Source organism: Biomphalaria glabrata, chromosome 10 (genome assembly GCF_947242115.1).
Source record: "Biomphalaria glabrata chromosome 10, xgBioGlab47.1, whole genome shotgun sequence".
In the NCBI taxonomy this organism is placed as follows: Eukaryota; Metazoa; Mollusca; class Gastropoda; family Planorbidae; genus Biomphalaria; species Biomphalaria glabrata.
The window spans coordinates 27,604,986-27,625,364 of NC_074720.1; the positions used below are offsets into that span (position 1 = coordinate 27,604,986).

At 38.0% G+C, this 20,379-nt stretch overlaps 1 protein-coding gene and 1 long non-coding RNA gene across 9 annotated transcripts in view; one reads left to right on the forward strand and one right to left on the reverse strand.

Annotated features, from left to right (window-relative positions):
- Positions 1–20,379, reverse strand: part of LOC129928866 (uncharacterized) — a 79,657-nt gene that overhangs the window by 51,033 nt on the left and 8,245 nt on the right. The gene's annotated exons all lie outside the window — the stretch shown is intronic.
- Positions 1–20,379, forward strand: part of LOC106050626 (uncharacterized) — a 41,513-nt gene that overhangs the window by 14,566 nt on the left and 6,568 nt on the right. For 3 of the 8 annotated variants that reach the window (XM_056045348.1, XM_056045346.1, XM_056045343.1), the window contains exons 9-16: positions 900–1,011; positions 6,235–6,408; positions 7,201–7,339; positions 8,801–8,908; positions 11,106–11,157; positions 11,987–12,130; positions 15,541–15,753; positions 19,730–19,873. In XM_056045348.1, the coding sequence (XP_055901323.1) occupies positions 900–1,011; positions 6,235–6,408; positions 7,201–7,339; positions 8,801–8,908; positions 11,106–11,157; positions 11,987–12,130; positions 15,541–15,753; positions 19,730–19,873 (1,086 nt within the window). Of the gene's footprint in view, positions 1–899; positions 1,012–6,234; positions 6,409–7,200; positions 7,340–8,800; positions 8,909–11,105; positions 11,158–11,986; positions 12,131–15,540; positions 15,754–19,729; positions 19,938–20,379 lie in introns of all 8 variants that reach the window. The other 5 variants (XR_008780385.1, XM_056045349.1, XM_056045344.1 and 2 more) reach the window with 5 other exon arrangements.

Sequence of the window (20,379 nt, forward strand, 5' to 3'; positions counted from 1 at the left end):
TCACTGAGGCTGTACTTTCTATTCACTGAGGCTGTACTTACTGTTCACTGAGGCTGTACTTACTGTTCACTGAGGCTGTACTTTCTGTTCACTGAGGCTGTACTTACTGTTCACTGAGGCTGTACTTACTGTTCACTGAGGCTGTACTTTCTGTTCACTGAGGCTGTACTTACTGTTCACTGAGGCTGTACTTACTGTTCACTGAGGCTGTACTTTCTGTTCACTGAGGCTGTACTTACTGTTCACTGAGGCTGTACTTTCTGTTCACCGAGGCTGTACTTTCTGTTCACTGAGGCTATACTTTCTGTTACAGTCTTAACAATTTACAATGAATGTTATACAAAGTCAGATATGAAAGTCATGGAGTAGTGTTCCGTTGTTCCTATAAATGTTTTCTTCCAATTGAACTATTATGTTCCAGTTAGGAATCTAAGGGCCCGTCTCTCGTCCTTTCTCTTTCTCTCTCTCTTTGTCTCTCTGTCATCCTTCCATTCTATGTATTAGTTTCTATCTACTCTTTCTCTTTCTCTCTCATATATTAAGTCCCCCCCCCCCCCAATCTATCTACTCGAACCACTTTCTCTTCATCGCTCCCTCTGTTTTTCTCTCTCGGACAGACACAGACACAGACATTTCAAGCTCAAGCTTAATAATAGATTTTACTTTGTGTCTCAGTTTCATGACATTTTACTTTGTGTCTCAGTTTCATGACATTTTACTTTGTGTCTCAGTTTCATGACATTTTACTTTGTGTCTCAGTTTCATGACATTTTACTTTGTGTCTCAGTTTCATGACATTTTACTTTGTGTCTCAGTTTCATGACATTTTACTTTGTGTCTCAGTTTCATGACATTTTACTTTGTGTCTCAGTTTCATGACATTTCCCCCCACATTTCAGGTACAACAGAAGCGACATCTTTCTGTCGACTTAACGGAAGCAGTGCTGCTCTGATTGAAGAGAAAAGAGACTACAGCAATCTTTTGGTTGCTGCTCATGAACTGGGACACAGGTTTGGAGTGCGCATTAGAAGTCTGCATTTTTTATTCGCAAATATATCAGCAGTATAACATTCTACCTTGGAACTATACCAAAGAACTTCAAAAAACAAGTCTTTGCGCATCTTGTCTGCGCATCCTGCACGTTATTTTAAAAAAAAAAGGATTTTACACCTCGAACGCGCGCGACCCGTGTTGATTAGAAAATGTTTTTTTTTAGCTCTTTATAAACAGAGTCTTAAAAACATCATCCATTTTCAGACAAGCTTTTATGGTTGATATATTTTTTAGAGTAAGAGATCATCACAAAATTATTTTAGTTTTGATCATCCTACTCAAAATTAAATGTTTTCAGGGATTCCAACGTTGTTTTTTTTCTACTAGATCTGGTGCAGATGAGCCTATCGTTCCGCATTAAGCGGAGCCGTCCCTGTAAAACATAAAAAAAAAATTAAACTCACATCTTTCTCCGGTCCTCATTGGTACTTTAATTTTGTTCCGCAAAGTCCGAATTCCGACAAAATAAATAGTCATTATTTTTTTTTTTATTAATATAAAAAGAAAATATTTAATACAAAATTCATTTATTGCTTACATTTCGTCTTATTAAAAAAATCTAGAGTAGATCTAGAGTCCTAAAGTGTCTCTTTTTCTCTTTCTCTCTCTCTCTGATAGATAATCTATGTATAGATGTAGATATTTATTCTATATCTAGAGTAGTAGATCTTGTAGTAATACAGGCTAAGTTAAGACTGTTAATAAGGTCTAAAATCTATTTAAATTAGAATATTTAGGCCTTCTAAGAGCCTACAGATTAGATTTTACATGTAAAATAAATTTCAAATTATTATACGTCTGGATTGAAATTCTAGATCTATTTCTGTAATTTGTAATGTAGATCTAGATTCTAGATCTATAATGACTATGTTAGATTTAGATATAGATGTGTATGTAAAAGGAATTTTTTAAAACTATTAAATAAGGCAGCCAAACTGAAAACTCATCATTCATATTTCATGCATTTATGGGACATAATTATGATAAGTTTATAATACATTTTTTTCTAATTCATGCTATATATAATAAATAGATAGATTTTATAAATAATAAGCGGAACAGCAATGTTTTAAAAGCAATATTTGAAGTTTAAATTTTTGCGCGCAACGTGGTTAATAAGCTTAAATACTTACCTATGCCTTAAAGTCTCTCTTGAAGACCCTTTCAAATATCTCATTTTCAACATGTGCTTTCCTCACTCTGAATCTTGATGGTAGGCATATCTTGCTACTACTGTAATTTTTTTTTGTCGACAGTGCAATATCCTGCTATTTTTTAACCAAAAAAAAAAGAGAAGTGCTTATAAATTAAATACGTTCCTTCAAGATAATTACATCCTACATGTATCCTTGTAGGCATAAAAGTTTAGCGTATGATTATGTGTATGTTTACTTCTGTAGTTTAAAAAAATGGTAGATAAGCCCTTTAAACGGTGACAGAAAATTATAAATCCATAAGATCTAGAGCAGGGGTCTCAAACACGTGGCCCATGTGGCCCGCGAAACAATTTTGTGTGGCCCGCCGCCACGTCCGCGAATAAAAAAAAATAGATAAAATTTACAATGACCACATATAAGCCGTGAAATGATTTACAACTGCACAAATCAGTAAATGAGGTGTCCGCCCACCGCAAGCGAAGATTCTGTGAAGGCAAGCTTTGTTGTTAGCGAGATGGCATCACGACCATTAACTGAAGGCCACTTTGTAAAGTAGTGTATGCTACAGGCGTGTGAAATTATCTGCCCCGAGAAAATGAAACTCTTCAAAGGCATAAGTTTGTCTGCGAACACAGTTGCAAGCAGGATCACCGAGTCAGCGACCAATGTTCAACAGCAACTGATTGCCGCTGCAAAAGACTTTGTAGCTTGCACTGGACGAGTCTACTGGTGTAACAGACACCGCATACTGTGTCGTATTTATTTGTGGGGTCCACGAAAACTTGAACATTGTTGAAGAGCTATTGGACTTACTACCCATGAAAGGAACGACGACTGGACGCGACGTTTTTCAAAAACTGAAAGCTTGTATTGAAAGGTGTGGGCTACCGGGGGAAAAACTTGTTTCAGTGTCTACGGACGTTGCACCAGCAATGTGTTCAGAGAAGGTTGGTGTTGTTGGATTAACGGTAGAGAAACGGAATCAGCTCAGCATGGCGGGGCATTTTGCAGCCATACACTGCATTCTGCACCAAGAAGCACTCTGTGGCAAAAGTCTACAAATGAAGAACGTGATGGATGTTGTCCTAAGACGGTGAACTTCATACGTGCACAGGGTCTCAACCACAGACAGTTTGTGTCCTTATCTAGCTGATTTAGAAACGGAATACGGAGAGTTGCTTTATCATACAGAAATCAGATGGTTGAGTCCTGGAAAATTGCTGCAGAGATTTTTTGAACTGAGACGGGAAAAAGCATTGTTCATGTCAATGAAAGACGGAGACATAGCTCAGTGACCCAATGTTTTGTCGAATCTTGCTTTTCTTACTGACATCACGCAACATCTCAATGCATTCAATTCACAACTACATGGCACAAAGCAGCTGATTACCGTGATGTTTGACCTCATCAAATCATTCAGATAAAAGCTGACTTTGTGGGCCACTCAGCTGGCAGATGGAAACCTGGCTCATTTGTCTTTTCTACAGAGCATTACGGTTGAACCACAGCTCCTGAAAGACTACGTAGAAATCCTCTCCAGACTACTGGAAGATTTTGAACATCGCTTTCAGCAATTCACTACTCTCGAACCACAGTTTTTCCTTGTTGCCACTCCGTTCGCAGTTGAAATGAAAAACGTTCCAGAGGGAGTCCAGATGGAACTGCTGGACCTGCAGTGTGACACTGTTCTGAAGCAAAAATTCGCTGATGTTGATGTTCCAGATTTCTACCAGTTTCTTCCCAGAGAGAAGTTTCCAAACTTATTCTGCGCAGCTGCTAGAATTCTAGCGATGTTTGGGAGTACGTACGTTTGCGAACAGTTTTTCTCCAGATTGAAGATCAACTAAGCAGCATTACGATCAAGACTGACTGATGAGTATCTGAGAGCAACCTTGCGGCTTGCCACTACATGCGACTTAAGGCCTAACGTCGATGGTCTGGTCTCTGCCAAACGCTCTCAGCTGAGTGGACAGAAACATGAGTAACGAGCAATCTGCAGTAGGCCTAGTAATTATAGTCGGGTTTTTTTTTGGGGGGGGAGGGAACTACAGTTTTAACTTATTTTGGTAAACTAAACTGCCTGTGCATGTAATAAACTACACTAAATGTAATTAATAATTATAAAAACTGCAGTGACAGTAGTGTTCGTAAAATGTAATGAAAAAACATTCTCTTTTTTGTGGTGCGTTTGAGACCCCTGATCTAGAGCTAGGTTCGTCCCATTAAGTGTAGCCTACATTCAAATATATATAATTGAATGTAAGCAGTATGTATGTAACTATGCATATATGTCTTCGATAGAAATTAAAGGCTGTTGACCAATCTTGATGTAACTTAAGATAGCTCCTTACATAAAATATGTTAAGTAGCCCTACCATAAAGTGAAAATCCTAAAATTAAAATAAAAAATTGACTAACTCTGTGGACACAATATTGGTCCGCTTGACATCGATAGCTCCATTGATAATACCGCCCGCAGCTTACATGAGCAGCACGGATATACAAATCAAATAAGCATGAAAGGCCAAAAACAAACAAAATATTAAAGACGTATTATTGAACATATTAGCCATTAATAAACTACCTTATATAATACAACAATTATGGCACGTTTCCCTAGATTAATCAATAGCACATCGTTTGCATCTTTTTGATTAGCCAAGGCTAGATCTAGTCACTCCAATCTTCAAAAAGATCACTTTTTAGTTTGAGAAGTGAACGTACAAAATATAGTCTTCTGTCCATGCTAGGCCATCAATGCTAACAGCACCGTCATAGCCCTCGAGAGCATCTTCCATTATCCTTTCAAGGAAGAAATTGAAGAGTGTTGGTGAAAGTAGGCAGCCATGTCTTACTCCAAGTGTAGTTTTAAACCATTGCCCAATATTATTGTTGGAGTACACCGCACTGGTGGCATCCTTGTAGAGGTTCTGGATAACTTTGATTATGTTTTTGTTGATGTTGCACTTTTCGCCCAGAGTGCCCCGTGCCATACTCGATCGAAAGCTTTCTTGAAATCAATAAAGACATGGAAAAGACTCTCTTGGTGTTGGAGATATTTTTCACAGAGTATTCTAAGGTTTAGGATTTGTTCTGTTGTGCTGCGACCTTGTCTAAAACCCGCTTAACAATTAATAGTACTTTATTAACATGGTTTTAAGTAGCATCATATATTAGATCTATTCTAGGTTCATAAATATCGTCTACAAAAAAGCCTACTAGATCTGATAGGCTATCGGTACATTAATTAGGTAGACATACATGTTGATTTCATTTGATTATTCTTAAATATAGTCTAGAATTAAAATGCCCGTTTCTAATATTGTAAAGATATAGATAAATATTGCTAAAAATACAATAGCATCTAAATATGCCGTCCGCGAATAAGTCTACTTTCAATAGACCTAAAAGGTTTACTTATTTTTTCATCTAGATTTTAAAAAATCTCTTAATACTATATATAGATTTTAGATCTATACAAATTTACTGTTTAATAAAAGGGCTCCTTTCTATCTATTGCACGTTTAGTAACTTCGTTTACATTAGGCCTATATTTAGGACTAAGTTTTGTATTAATTACTGGTGACTGTTCTTATGCGAATATGAATTAAAGTAATGAGAGGAATGACATTTTCTATGAATTTCATTTTTAGTATGTATATAAGTAGGCCTACATTTATAAGTGTCGCATAAAAAATTAAAAAATTACCCAGATCTAGTAGAAAATACCTAACATGAACTAAACTAAACGAACGGCAACTTCAAAACAGAAGCATCTACTTTAGAGTGATTTAACGCGAAGGATGATCAAAAATAAAATCATTTTAATCTCTTACTCTAATAAAGTATATCTACCATAACAGCTTGTCTGAAAATGGATACAGTTTTTATCGATCTATTTATAAAACATTGCAGGATGCGCGAGAACATGCGCAAAGAACCTTTTTTCTATACGCCTTTGTTAAAAGAAACTCGAAGTCGTCGTTCCTTTAGTAAAGTTCCCTTTTAATTTCTGCCATTTAGTTTATCGGCTGAACACGATGGCACACAGAACGATTGCAATACAAAGGGCGAGAAATTTCTAATGACGGAGGTCTGGTCATTCGACGATTCCAACACTTCGCTACATCTCTGGCAGTTCTCAAACTGTAGCCGGAACTACATTGAAAGTTTTATAACCAAGCTAAGTCACACTTCGTAAGTAAACAAATTATTTTTTTATTGATTAGCTTTTGTTTAGTACAACATTCATGCTTACACCATGTAGAAACTTTTGTGGACCAATGGTGACAGGGGGGTGGGGGTTATCAGGGAGGACGTTTCAGTGATGCCTTTAGACTTTCATCAAAAACAACTCAGCTAGATTCGGGATTCGAACTCAACCCCCATTGATAGCGATGTTTGCCACACATTTAAGAGGATTGCCACAGAAATTGAAAAAAAAAAAGAAAGCTAAAGAAGACAGAAATAAAAGATAAAGAGAGTGAGAGCGAAAAGACGAGAAGGAAGAGAGAGTAGAAAGGAGTGAAAAGGGACAAAGAGTGGGAAGGAGAGAGAGTGAGGATGTGAAAGGTCAAATGAAATTAATAAAGCGTATTCAAAGTGTGTGTAAAGAGAGAAAAGTATATTGCACAGAAAAGTGAACTTGAGAGAAATAGAGGTACAAAGTTTGAGTTAAGATAAAGAGGAAGAGAGAGTAAAATCGATAAAGAAATATACTTTGAAAAGAGTACAGTAGAGTGTGAAAAACAGAATTTTCTATATATGAATATTTCATGTATGTGTGTGGCAGAGACAGAGAGAGAGAGAGAGAGGAGGAGAGAGAAAGAGAGAGAGAGAGAGACAGAGAGGGGAGAGAAAAAGAGAGAGAGAGAGAAACAATGTAACTGAATGAGAAATTGATAGAGAGAGCAAAAGAGCAAGTATGAGTAAAAACAAATGTCAAGCCTTATTTGACAGTCCAAGTAAAAAAACATTTATTTGTTTCAGCCATGGACGTAATTGTCTAACTAAATCTCTGAGAGTTAATAGTCTCTACCCAGAGGTCAGTAAACGACTACTTGGTCAAGAGATACCTCCATCAAAACAATGTGAATTGAGATATGGACGTAACTCCTTTGACTGCAGGGTAGTTAAACAGTCTTTTCATTTACCTAACAACTACATTTCATTTAGATTGGACAGTATGTATCAGACAGTGCCTAACATATCAGACAGTACCTAACATATCAGACAGTACCTAACATATCAGACAGTATCTAACGTATCAGACAGTACCTAACATATCAGACAGTACCTAACATATCAGACAGTACCTAACATATCAGACAGTATCTAACGTATCAGACAGTATCTAACATATCAGACAGTACCTAACATATCAGACAGTACCTAACGTATCAGACAGTACCTAACATATCAGACAGTACCTAACATATCAGACAGTACCTAACGTATCAGACAGTACCTAACGTATCAGACAGTGCCTAACATATCAGACAGTACCTAACATATCAGACAGTACCTAACATATCAGACAGTACCTAACATATCAGACAGTATCTAACGTATCAGACAGTATCTAACATATCAGACAGTACCTAACATATCAGACAGTACCTAACGTATCAGACAGTACCTAACATATCAGACAGTACCTAACATATCAGACAGTACCTAACGTATCAGACAGTACCTAACATATCAGACAGTACCTAACATATCAGACAGTACCTAACATATCAGACAGTATCTAACGTATCAGACAGTACCTAACATATCAGACAGTATCTAACGTATCAGACAGTACCTAACGTATCAGACAGTACCTAACATATCAGACAGTATCTAACGTATCAGACAGTACCTAACATATCAGACAGTACCTAAAATATCAGACAGTACCTAACATATCAGACAGTATCTAACGTATCAGACAGTACCTAACGTATCAGACAGTACCTAACATATCAGACAGTATCTAACGTATCAGACAGTACCTAACGTATCAGACAGTATCTAACGTATCAGACAGTACCTAACATATCAGACAGTACCTAACATACCAGACAGTACCTACCGTATCAGACAGTACCTAACATATCAGACAGTACCTAACATATCAGACAGTACCTAACGTATCAGACAGTACCTAACATATCAGACAGTACCTAACGTATCAGACAGTACCTAACATATCAGACAGTACCTAACATATCAGACAGTACCTTACCTTACCAACTCTTTATTTTTAATTCTGTTATGGTCAGCTCTTAAAGTTTATAGTGGAAAGCTCAACTCAACTCTGTTGATACTGATTTTTGTTATTTTTTATATATTGAATAAGTAATTTTATTATAAGTTCCAACTCTTGAGTCACGCAACATCAAGTTTAAATTTCTGAAGTTTTTATGGAAGACCAAGAAAAAATACACAAAAAGACTAATAGAGTCTCAAGCTTCAAGGCTTTACAGTGTGGTGTTCACTTCGAATGCTTTTACAAAAGTTCTGCTTAGAAATCTGAAAAGAATCACTGAAGACTTGATTCTAAGGATTGTAAAATGTTTTTTAACTTCTCAATTCATTTTAGACCACTATCTCGTCAGACATCTGCAGAGCTTTGTATTGCTATAACCCCAGTAACAAAAAGTGTACATTTGGTACAACTCTGTCTGGAACTACTTGCGGAAGTGGAAAGGTAAGTCAGCCGGAAGTAGATGAGAACAAGGCGCAAGAACCGAACCATTTAAACATTAGATTATTACATTTTTACATAATTTTTATTCATGGAACCTGGGCTCCTAGAAATTTAACAGTCTGCGTATATCGCTGAGAAACGAATTAAAAGTTCGTTGGTTACAAGTAAAAAAATTTAAGTTTGACCGTTATACTTTTTCAAAGTAAAAAATAAATTAAAATTTGGCTGGTGACTATATCTAGGTCTAGAGCCAACATGGCGTAATCAGGCGTATTACCATAATTTAAAGTCGCTTAATATTTTATTGAAGTTTATACGCGTTGCTCATATTTGTACATAAATCTAATAGAGAATACATCAAGACTAGATTTTAGGAGTTCTAAATCAGAACTTTAGTTCCGTTGTTAGATCTAGACTAGATTTTAGGAGTTCTCAATCAGAACTTTAGTTCCGGTGTTAGATCTAGATGTCCATAGAATGAACAGACCAATAAATAATCGCATATATCTATCTATATGCACCTTCCTCGCTGGCTAAATCAGAAAATACATATTTTCAAGCAGAAGACAGTGGCACGGGTTCATAAGACTAAATAATGTTTTAAATGATATTTATTATTCTGTATCATATAAGAAGTTTAATAATGAAGATTTTGTCTATTTTAAAAATAGTCGATTAAATGACGATATTGCCGTCGTTGCATTTATACATCTTTGTTTCGTTCCTATTCTTTGTTAATAATTATCACTTCAAACAAAAAATATCACTTCAATTTATACACTTGATTTTGTAATATCTAACAAGAACATTCATTTTCCATTAGTTAAATATCAAAAACATCATTCTATGATTGCAAATAAAAAAGTTATACCATTTTAATTATAACATGTTAGTGCATTACAATTGGATTAAATTAATAATTCCGTCAGAACGTGGAAAATAATTACGGAGAAAAAGAGTTAAATAACATTTTTCTTGTTTTAATTTCCGGATTATTTTTTTCATGAATACATCTTTGATTTAATTATTTATGGCTTTCTAAGCCTTCTATGTTGCATTACTATTTTCAGTAATTACCATATGAAATCATTTGAAACTATCATCACAGTTTCTGTACAGGTTATCATCCTCTTTTGAAAGGCTCAGAATTTGTACTGGTATTCCAGCTGATACTCATTAAAAACTTTATTTGACCTGACAGTATTACCTTGACTATCTTGACTTACTTGGCGATCTCCTCTTTGTAATGAGAGACATTCTATGTCAGGTCATAGTGAACTTATTGGTCAATTTCGTGCTCTTGCCTATTTGTTATTTTTCTAGTTAACAATATCTACAAGACCTTGGTAGGTATCCATTGTGTGAATATATTTCATTATTTCCAACAATATCTACAAGACCTTGGTAGGTATCCATGGTGTGAATATATTTCATTATTTCCAACAATATCTACAAGACCTTGGTAGGTATCCATTGTGTGAATATATTTCATTATTTCCAACAATATCTACAAGACCTTGGTAGGTATCCATGGTGTGAATATATTTCATTATTTCCAACAATATCTACAAGACCTTGGTAGGTATCCATGGTGTGAATATATTTCATTATTTCCAACAATATCTACAAGACCTTGGTAGGTATCCATGGTGTGAATATATTTCATTATTTCCAACAATATCTACAAGACCTTGGTAGGTATCCATGGTGTGAATATATTTCATTATTTCCAACAATATCTACAAGACCTTGGTAGGTATCCATGGTGTGAATATATTTCATTATTTCCAACAATATCTACAAGACCTTGGTAGGTATCCATTGTGTGAATATATTTCATTATTTCCAACAATATCTACAAGACCTTGGTAGGTATCCATGGTGTGAATATATTTCATTATTTCCAACAATATCTACAAGATCTTGGTAGGTATCCATGGTGTGAATATATTTCATTATTTCCAACAATATCTACAAGACCTTGGTAGGTATCCATGGTGTGAATATATTTCATTATTTCCAACAATATCTACAAGACCTTGGTAGGTATCCATTGTGTGAATATATTTCATTATTTCCAACAATATCTACAAGACCTTGGTAGGTATCCATTGTGTGAATATATTTCATTATTTCCAACAATATCTACAAGACCTTGGTAGGTATCCATTGTGTGAATATATTTCATTATTTCCAGGTATGCCGGCAAGACAAATGCGTGGAGGATAGTACAGCACGACAAGTCAATGGTAATGTTCTCTACTTCTAATTATTGATTATTGTATTGATTCCATAATAGATTTCTACTTCTAATCATTGATTATTGTATTGATTCTATAATAAATTTCTACTTCTAATCATTGATTATTATATTGATTCTATAATAGATTTCTACTTCTAATCATTGATTATTATATTGATTCTATAATAGATTTCTACTTCTAATCATTGATTATTGTATTGATTCTATAATAAATTTCTACTTCTAATCATTGATTATTATATTGATTCTATAATAGATTTCTATTTGTAATCATTGATTATTGTATTGATTCCATAATAAATTTCTACTTCTAATCATTGATTATGATATTAATTATATAAGATCATATTGAAATTTACAACAGTTAAATGTTTCAACCCTAGTTCAACACAGGGCTTAAGATGGTGGTGAAAGGCTATTGTACAAACCAAAGATTTTAAACTCCCTTAACATAAAAAAAAGTTAAATTCCCCCTTTCAGACCTTGTGTAAAGGTCATCTGTTTCTTTGCCTACGGTTAACAAGGGTGTTATGTGGCTAGGACAACGACCAACCGCCTTTACTTTTCCCCAACTAACGTCAGGTAAGTAGAGCTGGGTGGACTCAGAGGCGCCCGAAGATCCCAAAATTAAAAATCCCAGTCTTCACCAGGATTTGAACCCCGGACTTTGGAAGCCAAGCGCTTTACCGCTCAGCCACCGCGCCACTTTCCCTTAACATATTTCTTCTCTATTTCACTTCATTGAAATGATTCAAAACTAAACATTATGTTTGAGAATTGAATTTTATTCAGACCTTGAGACCTTATTATTTCAGAGACTTGTATGTTTGGAGACAGTCAAAAGTCTTCTAGTGAGCAGTGCAATACTTCTATCACAGCATTCAATGGCTATTGTTATGATTCTGTTACCCATAGAAGATGTTGTCAGTCATGTGCCTCAGTTTTCATGAACATCTCAGGTAACATTCCTAACAAAGCTCGAACATAACACGTATAGACTATCCATTTGATTATATAGTTACTTACACTACAATCTAGATTTAGTTGAAACATCATTAATTCAGACTGCCATGATAATTCCACTAGCGGATCCAGAACTTTTGAGTGGAGGGGGGATTTTTTTCAAAGCCATAACCCTATGATAAAGACACACACATATATATATAATGTTATAACTCTGGTGGGGGTGTGGATAGGTTAGTAGTGTATGTGTATTGAGCAGACACGAATCACCCCAGGCCAGCGCTAGATGAGAGGTCAACTGTGATGAGTGCGAAGGTCTGCCGCGACGAGTGACAACATGACGGTTTGGGAAGGATCTGTGTTGTGAATAGTTCTTAGGCCAGTCACGTCAAAAACGGCGGTCATGTGATCAACTAGAAACTACGAGTGACGTTACCTCGGGTTCTAGAAAGTCTTTAGGGACCCTAAAGAAGAGAAAAGGTGTCAGAGTCAAGTTACTTCACGTTACATTGCACTTTCACAAGTACGAGTCAAAGTCAGAGTCAAGAACCAGTCCAATGTGAAGTCGGTAAGGAACAGAGAATCGAGTCCAGAGGGAGAGAGCAAGCGGAGTCCTGTGATAAGGCAAAGTTTGTGTACAGTCTGTGTTACGTGTTGCATTTTTGTACAGTATTGGCATTAAACTGTTACATTACTTTAGTCCTGAGTTGAATAAGTATTCCAAACTCCCCAAGTCACTAGTTGATAGTTTCCATTTAGATTCTATTCCCTGCCATCTCTTTCAGTCCTGCAGAAGGTCTGGGCCTGGACTCAGACGAAAAAATCTTTTCTGAAAGAACTTTCAAAACCTGTAGAATGATAAAACATTTATTTGTATATGTTTGTGTAAAATAAAACTAAAATTTAATACTAATTTTTACATGAAGTTACATTATAATCAAAGGAATTTCACTCAAAGATATGCTAATAGAAGAATCACCTGATTTAAAATTTTGTTGTGGGTAAATTATTTATTGGATAAACTGGCTAGCATGCCCTTAAAGATTCAACCATCTGTCACACTTTTTAAACTCGACTTGCTGATAAGCTTTTAGAAGGTCCGATATACTTTTAGCATGTCTGATAAGCTTTTAGCAGGTCCGATATACTTTTAGCATGTCTGATAAACTTTTAGCAGGTCCGATATACTTTTAGCATGTCTGATAAGCTTTTAGCAGGTCCGATATACTTTTAGCATGTCTGATAAGCTTTTAGCAGGTCCGATATACTTTTAGCATGTCTGATAAGCTTTTAGCAGGTCCGATATACTTTTAGCATGTCTGATAAGCTTTTAGCAGGTCCGATATACTTTTAGCCTGTCTGATAAACTTCTAGTCAAGGGGGAAGGAACCGGACGGGGAAAGAGCTGTCCGATCTACCGGTAGATTCATCTCTCTGACCTGCCTGCGCGCCACATGCCTGAAGCAGGGCCGGTTTTTGAGACGTCTTTTGCCCTCCCAATTGTCGATCAGACTTCAAAGCGGGCATGCCTCCCCCAACCGTACGTATCTCACGTGAGCTAGTCAGACGGCTGGCTCTCTGCGAAAACTCAACGGCGGCACATTGGCCATTATCTCGTAGACTAATCCAAATGAGACCGAACTGCACCCATGTACAGTGATCTCAGCACACCCGCCTTCGCTCCCCATTTCGTTCCAGCTAGCTCCTTGACGATGTTCAGCCTCTCGGTTGTTTTGTGTACGTGCTATATATGGTCGCACAAGGTCAATTTCTGATCGAGGATGACCGCTAGGTACTTGGGCTTTTTGTCCCATGCCAGAATCTTGCCGTCCATCCGGAGCTCAACTGGTTCCTTCACTATATCACGCCCTAATGTGAACCAAGAGTAAACCGACATCGAGGCCCCATAGCCTGGCGTAACAAGTCACTGTCGTCAGTGCTTGCTGGAGAGTGCCAATGAGCTGCTGGCGATCCCTCCCCGACTCATACAACACGATATCGTCTGAAAACAGGAGCAGACTCTCTTGCAATCCCAAAAGCTTGGAGCTGAGTGGACCCTGCGATGGGAAAAGCAGCACGGAAGCTGAGGTGGAAGTATTGCTCGTAGCATTGAAGTGGGTAGCGGAAAGGGTCGGAAAGAGTCGGAAATGGATCCACGGCCCCAGCGGACGTGGTCATTTTCACTGATTCAATCTCTGCCCTCGATGCCCTTGAAAGGCAGCTTGCAGGCGTCGGAAGGGTTGAAGCGTTCCTTGCGGTGGTGGACTTCTACAGCTCAATGTAAATAGTTTCATACAATGGGTCCCATCTCATTGTGGTCTGGTCAGTTATCAGAGGGCTGACGTTTTAGCGAAGGCCGCGGCGGCCACGTGCACCTTATATGATGAACCGTGCACCCTCGCGAGTGTACGATCCCTAGCCGACACCAGTTTGTTGGTACGTTGGTACGACAGTTGGGACGCTTCCGACAAGGGCCGAGAGCTACACAGGCAGTTGAGTAAACCAGACCAAAAGGACGCGTGGTGGGAGCTCTGCCGTGCGGAGCAGGCAGTCCTAGCCCAGTTCCGAGTCTGGCATTGTACAATAGGCGTGTACTTTGGACGGTGGAAGGTAACTACGACACACGGTGCCGCCACTTCGTCGAGGTCGACGAGACAATAGAGCACATTCTCTATGAATTCCGAGCTCTGCATGGGGGACGATCGGGACAAGGAATTGAGAGAGAGAATACTGGGCCATGTGCGGCAATAGGTCTTTCGGTTAGGGGATAAGTTGACCTTCCGTGCTCTTAAGGAGTAATTCTCAGCATGGTTCGTTACTAATGGAGTTTCTGATTCGGTAAGCTATTAGAGTACTGGAAAACTCTGAGAGTCGATCAGCTCATAAGTTCTTTGATAGTGAGCTAGCTGGCAAGCTCTTGAAGAGTTGACCACTGGTAAGCTCTCAGAGATGAAGAAGCTATAAGCTCTTAAAGAGTTGACCACTGGTAAGCTCTCAGAGAGTGAAGTTGTTATAAGCTCTTAAAGAGTTGACCACTGGTAAGCTCTCATAGAGTAAACTACCTGATAATCTCTTCCTGATAATCTCTTAGAGAGTGAAGTAGCTGATAAGATCTGAGAGAGTGAAGTAGCTGATAAGATCTGAGAGAGTGAAGTAGCTGATAAGATCTGAGAGAGTGAAGTAGCTGATAAGATCTGAGAGAGTGAAGTAGCTGATAAGATCTGAGAGAGTGAAGTAGCTGATAAGATCTGAGAGAGACGGCTAGTATTGAAATCGACTAGTTAATGTTAATGTGCGATGTGACAAGCCGAAATGCCATGTAGCTAAATTTTAGACAATCTTAAAACATCATTGGTTACAAACATCTAGATGTATCTATACATCGACATGCTTCTCTTTTATTTAGGCTGTGAATACGGAGACAGAGCAAGGTACTGTAACTTAAGATCTTGTTTGAATCCAGCGTATTTACAAAGATGCTGTTACACATGTGGGAACCTGACGAACCAAACAGACGACACCCAAAACTCGACGGGAAACTCGACGGGAAACTCGACGGGAAACTCGACGGGAAACTCGACGGGAAACTCGACGACTGTTACGCCAATAGGTAAAAACGGTCAGTAGAATGTACTCTATGAAATAGCGTAGAACAAAAACGGTCAGTAGAAAGTACTCTATGAAATAGCGTAGAACAAAAACGGTCAGTAGAATGTACTCTATGAAATAGCGTAGAACAAAATGTCTGCATACTATAACAAAGTCTAATCATTAATAGAATGACATATTAAATAGTCACACTAATTGCATTGGTTGAGTAGAGCGGCTAAAAAGTCTGATATTAAAAGAATACTTATGAAATAACTTGATGCAGTATATAGATTAAGTCTTAAAATAATGACTGTTAAAAAAAAACTAATTTTAAATTAATAATAAGGTTTGTCTTCGAGCCCGAAGATTAGTGATGAATGCAGTATTTCCCGTGGCTGCGCAGCCCCAGCTGTGACCTACATATTTTGCTACACCCAGGGCAAGCATAACCAGGGCAAGCATAATCGCCGTCTGCGTTTGTCCTCGGCTGCGGATTTTCTTTTGGTCTCAAATGTGTATCCCGCGGCCTTCGTGAGTGACCTCCAGCTGTCTCGTGCTGATGCCGCATGCAACCAGTTGCTCTTATCTATGTCAGCTAAGGAAAGTTGACACCTAAGCTGATCTTTGAATCGTTTCCATGGGGCGCCTCTGTTACGTCGACCACCTTTTTGCTCACCAAAAAAGATTGCTTTTGGCATACGTTCGTCTCCCATATGGTATACGTGCCCTGCCCAGCGTAACTGTTGGACCGTACGAAGTCCCTCTATACTGTCCATACCCGCGTTCGCAAGGACATCGCTGTTTGTAGTGCGGTCTTTCCACCGTATGTCCATGATGGAGCGCAAGCATCTTTGGTGAAGAAGTCTTAGTTGTTTCTGTATAGTGACTATGTCTCAGAGCCATATACAAGGGTTGAGAGAACCACTGCCTGTTAGACATTGATTTTTGTAAACAGACCTCGAAAGAAGGCATCCAAAAGCGCTACCGGCCCATTGTGAGCTAGCAGGGCGCAATCTGATATATTTATATATATTTGTATTTTAAAACAACTAAACTTCTAGGCTTACTTTGACAACGTGAATCTCCTATGATCAGGTCTCCGTGTAGAGTCAGGGCGGAGATGAACAAGTTAAACTATTTATACTTATTAATTTCTGACGGCAGGTGTGGCTGAGATTCCAAGATTCGATATGATTACATAATCTCGAAGTTCAGGTGGGACCACGCACTTCTCCCAGCATAGAGCAAACAAGTCTGTTAACCTCCTGGTTAGGGCGGCACCACCCATTTTAAATATTTCAGCGGGAATTCCATCAGAGCCAGGGGCCTTGTGTTTTTTTTAGTTAAGATATTGCTGTCTCAATTTCCTCAAATGTCTTAGGCACACTTGCCAGCGATTCCTCCGATACGTGCCTTTTATCACCAAATAGCATACTGTAGTGTTCTGTTCAGTGATTTAGTATGTCCGCCTTGTAAGTTAGTAGGGTAGAACCATCAGATGATCTTAGCGGCGCTGTAGTCTGGTAAGTTGGGCACATCGAAGCGACTCATAGAAAGAGCGTGTGTCACCAGTGTCAGCATGTCTCTGCATGTTTACGGACAGCTCAAACCACCAATTATTTTTTAGTTCCCTGCCCTTGGACTGCAGAGTGTGACAAGAAGCTTTATAGAGAGTTCTGGCTGCGTTGTCATTAGGGTTCGCGAGAACAGAGCGATAGTATTTGTGCTTATTCTTGAACAGTTTTTGAATCTCTACATTGTTCTCATCAAACCAGTCTCTGTTGGGTTTACTGCAGTATCCAACGACTTTGGATGTCACGTCCTGAAGTATCGTTTTTAGCTGGTTCCAGTTACTCACTGGATCATCGTCCTGGGGCTTCCGGAGATCAGCCTCGAGTAGTCCACTGAAGCGCTCTCGTACGTCAGCCAGCCTATCAACATTTAGCTTCTTTGCCCTAGGCAGGACATCTTTCTTTACCATCTTGATGGGATGTTTAGCTTCGTCCATACAAATGATGGTCCGTGTAACAGTCGGCACTCGGCATTACTCTAGAGTGCACCACATACCTGACATCACACTGTCTCACTATAATGTAATCCAACAGATGCCAGTGCTTTGAAAGTGGATGTATCCATGTGGTCTTGAAATGGCTTTTTTGTTGAAAAAGCAGAGTTTTAACAAGAGCCTGCAGTTATCGTTGCAGTTGCCAATGCCATGTCTACCTAGGACACCTGGCCAAGCGCTGTAGTCGTTCCCCACTGTAGAAGTCGCCCAAGATAATAAGTGCCAGTAGTGTCCACCTTGCACAGGACTCTCCTCAGGTCATCGTAGAATCTTTCCTTGGTTTCATGCTCTGCCTGCAGCGTGGGAGCGTACAATTCAAAATCACTAAATAGATAACAAAACAAGATTGAATACAATGAATCTAACTGTAATTATGTATAGATCTAAGCGTGAATACATAACATCACTTACACTTTACATTTCTCAGTTGAACATTTGGTTCTTCTCTTTTCCTTAACAATGACTTTCACATAATTGGCTTTATTCTTTCTTAAGTTTATGACAAAGTTTGTTCAAACTCACTCTGTCTGTCTGTCTGTCTGTCTGGTAAAAAGTTTGTACACATTATTTCTTCCTCACCCAATCTCGGATCAACTTGAAACTTTGCACAATTATTTCTAGTACCTGACAAGACAAGAATCAATAAAACAATGAACCAATTACTTAATTAAATTTGTAATTAGTTATTTTGTTTAGTGTCGAATAAGGGAAAGAAATCGTACTTGACAACAGGTCCACTAATTAATTGACTAATTGCTTACTTTTTATCTTATTGATGTCTTTTCCTTTATTCATGTCTTGTCTATGCCAATAAATAATTGTGTGAAGTTTCAACTTGAACCTTGAAGGGTTGTGGGAGAAAATAACGTGTACACACTTTTGACCAGACAGACAGACAGAGTGAGTTGATAGAAGCTTTGTAAAAAAGGTTTTTTTTTAAATGTTTTTTTCTTTTGTTTTAACATTCTGTCTACGCTAAAAGTTCCCCCCCCCCCCCCCAAACACATTTAGACTATGACTTCATCATCGTGGAATCAGAACACAAACATATTTATATGTACACATAGATAAGAAAAGAGTTTTTACCTATTCTTCGATAGGCCAACTAGTGTTGAGTCAGTTGGAGTTATACTACTGGGGGGACGATTCAACTATGTTAGCTGAAGCTTTGAAGACTTGACGCACAGTCTTACTATAAGCCATTGCAATAATTAATCATCATTAGAGGCGTCAAATATACCAATGGTGGATAACGGCTTAGTCTGCATTAGATGTGACAAAAAATGCAGGTCGCAAATTGGTTTGCGTAGTTAAATGAAATACTGAAGTCATCCTTAATTTTCGTAATTGAAGACAAGGCCATTATATTGGATACGTTGAACATTGTGGATGACTAACAGACTTACAGATACAAAGTGTCTCATACATTCATTGCTGAGGTATTGAATTCATCAATTTAGAAACATTATCTAAATAAATAAATAAATAAATAAATATAGAGTCACACGATAAAATAGCTACACGTGATTTCCTGTGGTCACATTATAACTTTTAAGGGAGGCCACAATTAGTAGCAATATGTAGTTTAGAAAAGAACTAGACATTTTAGATGACAAATCTAATACCTATTTTTAAAGTTTCCACTGACTGATTGACTAAGAGATCTCATCGACTGTCTTTCAAATTCCCATGAAATTTCGTGCAGAGGTTCCTTTGACCTCCAAGGCAAGGACACGGTTTTGACAGATTTGTAACCATCACCAACGCTATTCGCGAAAACAACCCACAAACTTTCTATGTATTGTCTATATTTTTGTTATTTTCCCTATATGTCAAGTATAAATAATACACAGAGATGTCTAGTGTAAACGTGTAAATATGTAAACAAAGCAAAGAATAACGTGTGTGTGTGTGTCTGTGTGCTTATTCTAAACTGTAGGATGTATTTCTGATGACGTGGATGTGAACTGTAGTGTTGGACATTGTCACCTCCAAAATGCTAGCAACAGTTGCTGTTACACCTGCAGAGACGTCAACGTGAGCGGAATAATGACAACTACGTCCAAACCACAACTACATACAGGTCAGTGACGTCCAAACCACAACTACATACAGGTCAGTGACGTCCAAACCACAACTACATACAGGTCAGTGACGTCCAAACCACAACTACAGTTTTCAGTCTTACAGTCAAACAGATTCTCAGTCTTACAGTCAAACAGATTCTCAGTCTTACAGTCAAACAGATTCTCAGTCTTACAGTCAAACAGATTCTCAGTCTTACAGTCAAACAGATTCTCAGTCTTACAGTCAAACAGATTCTCAGTCTTACAGTCAAACAGATTCTCAGTCTTACAGTCAAACAGATTCTCAGTCTTACAGTCAAACAGATTCTCAGTCTTACAGTCAAACAGATTCTCAGTCTTACAGTCAAACATATACTCAGTCTTACAGTCAAACATATACTCAGTCTTACAGTCAAACATATACTCAGTCTTACAGTCAAACATATACTCAGTCTTACAGTTCACCACTTACTTTTTCCAAGTCAAACATGCACTCACACTTACAGTCAACTATGTGCTCACT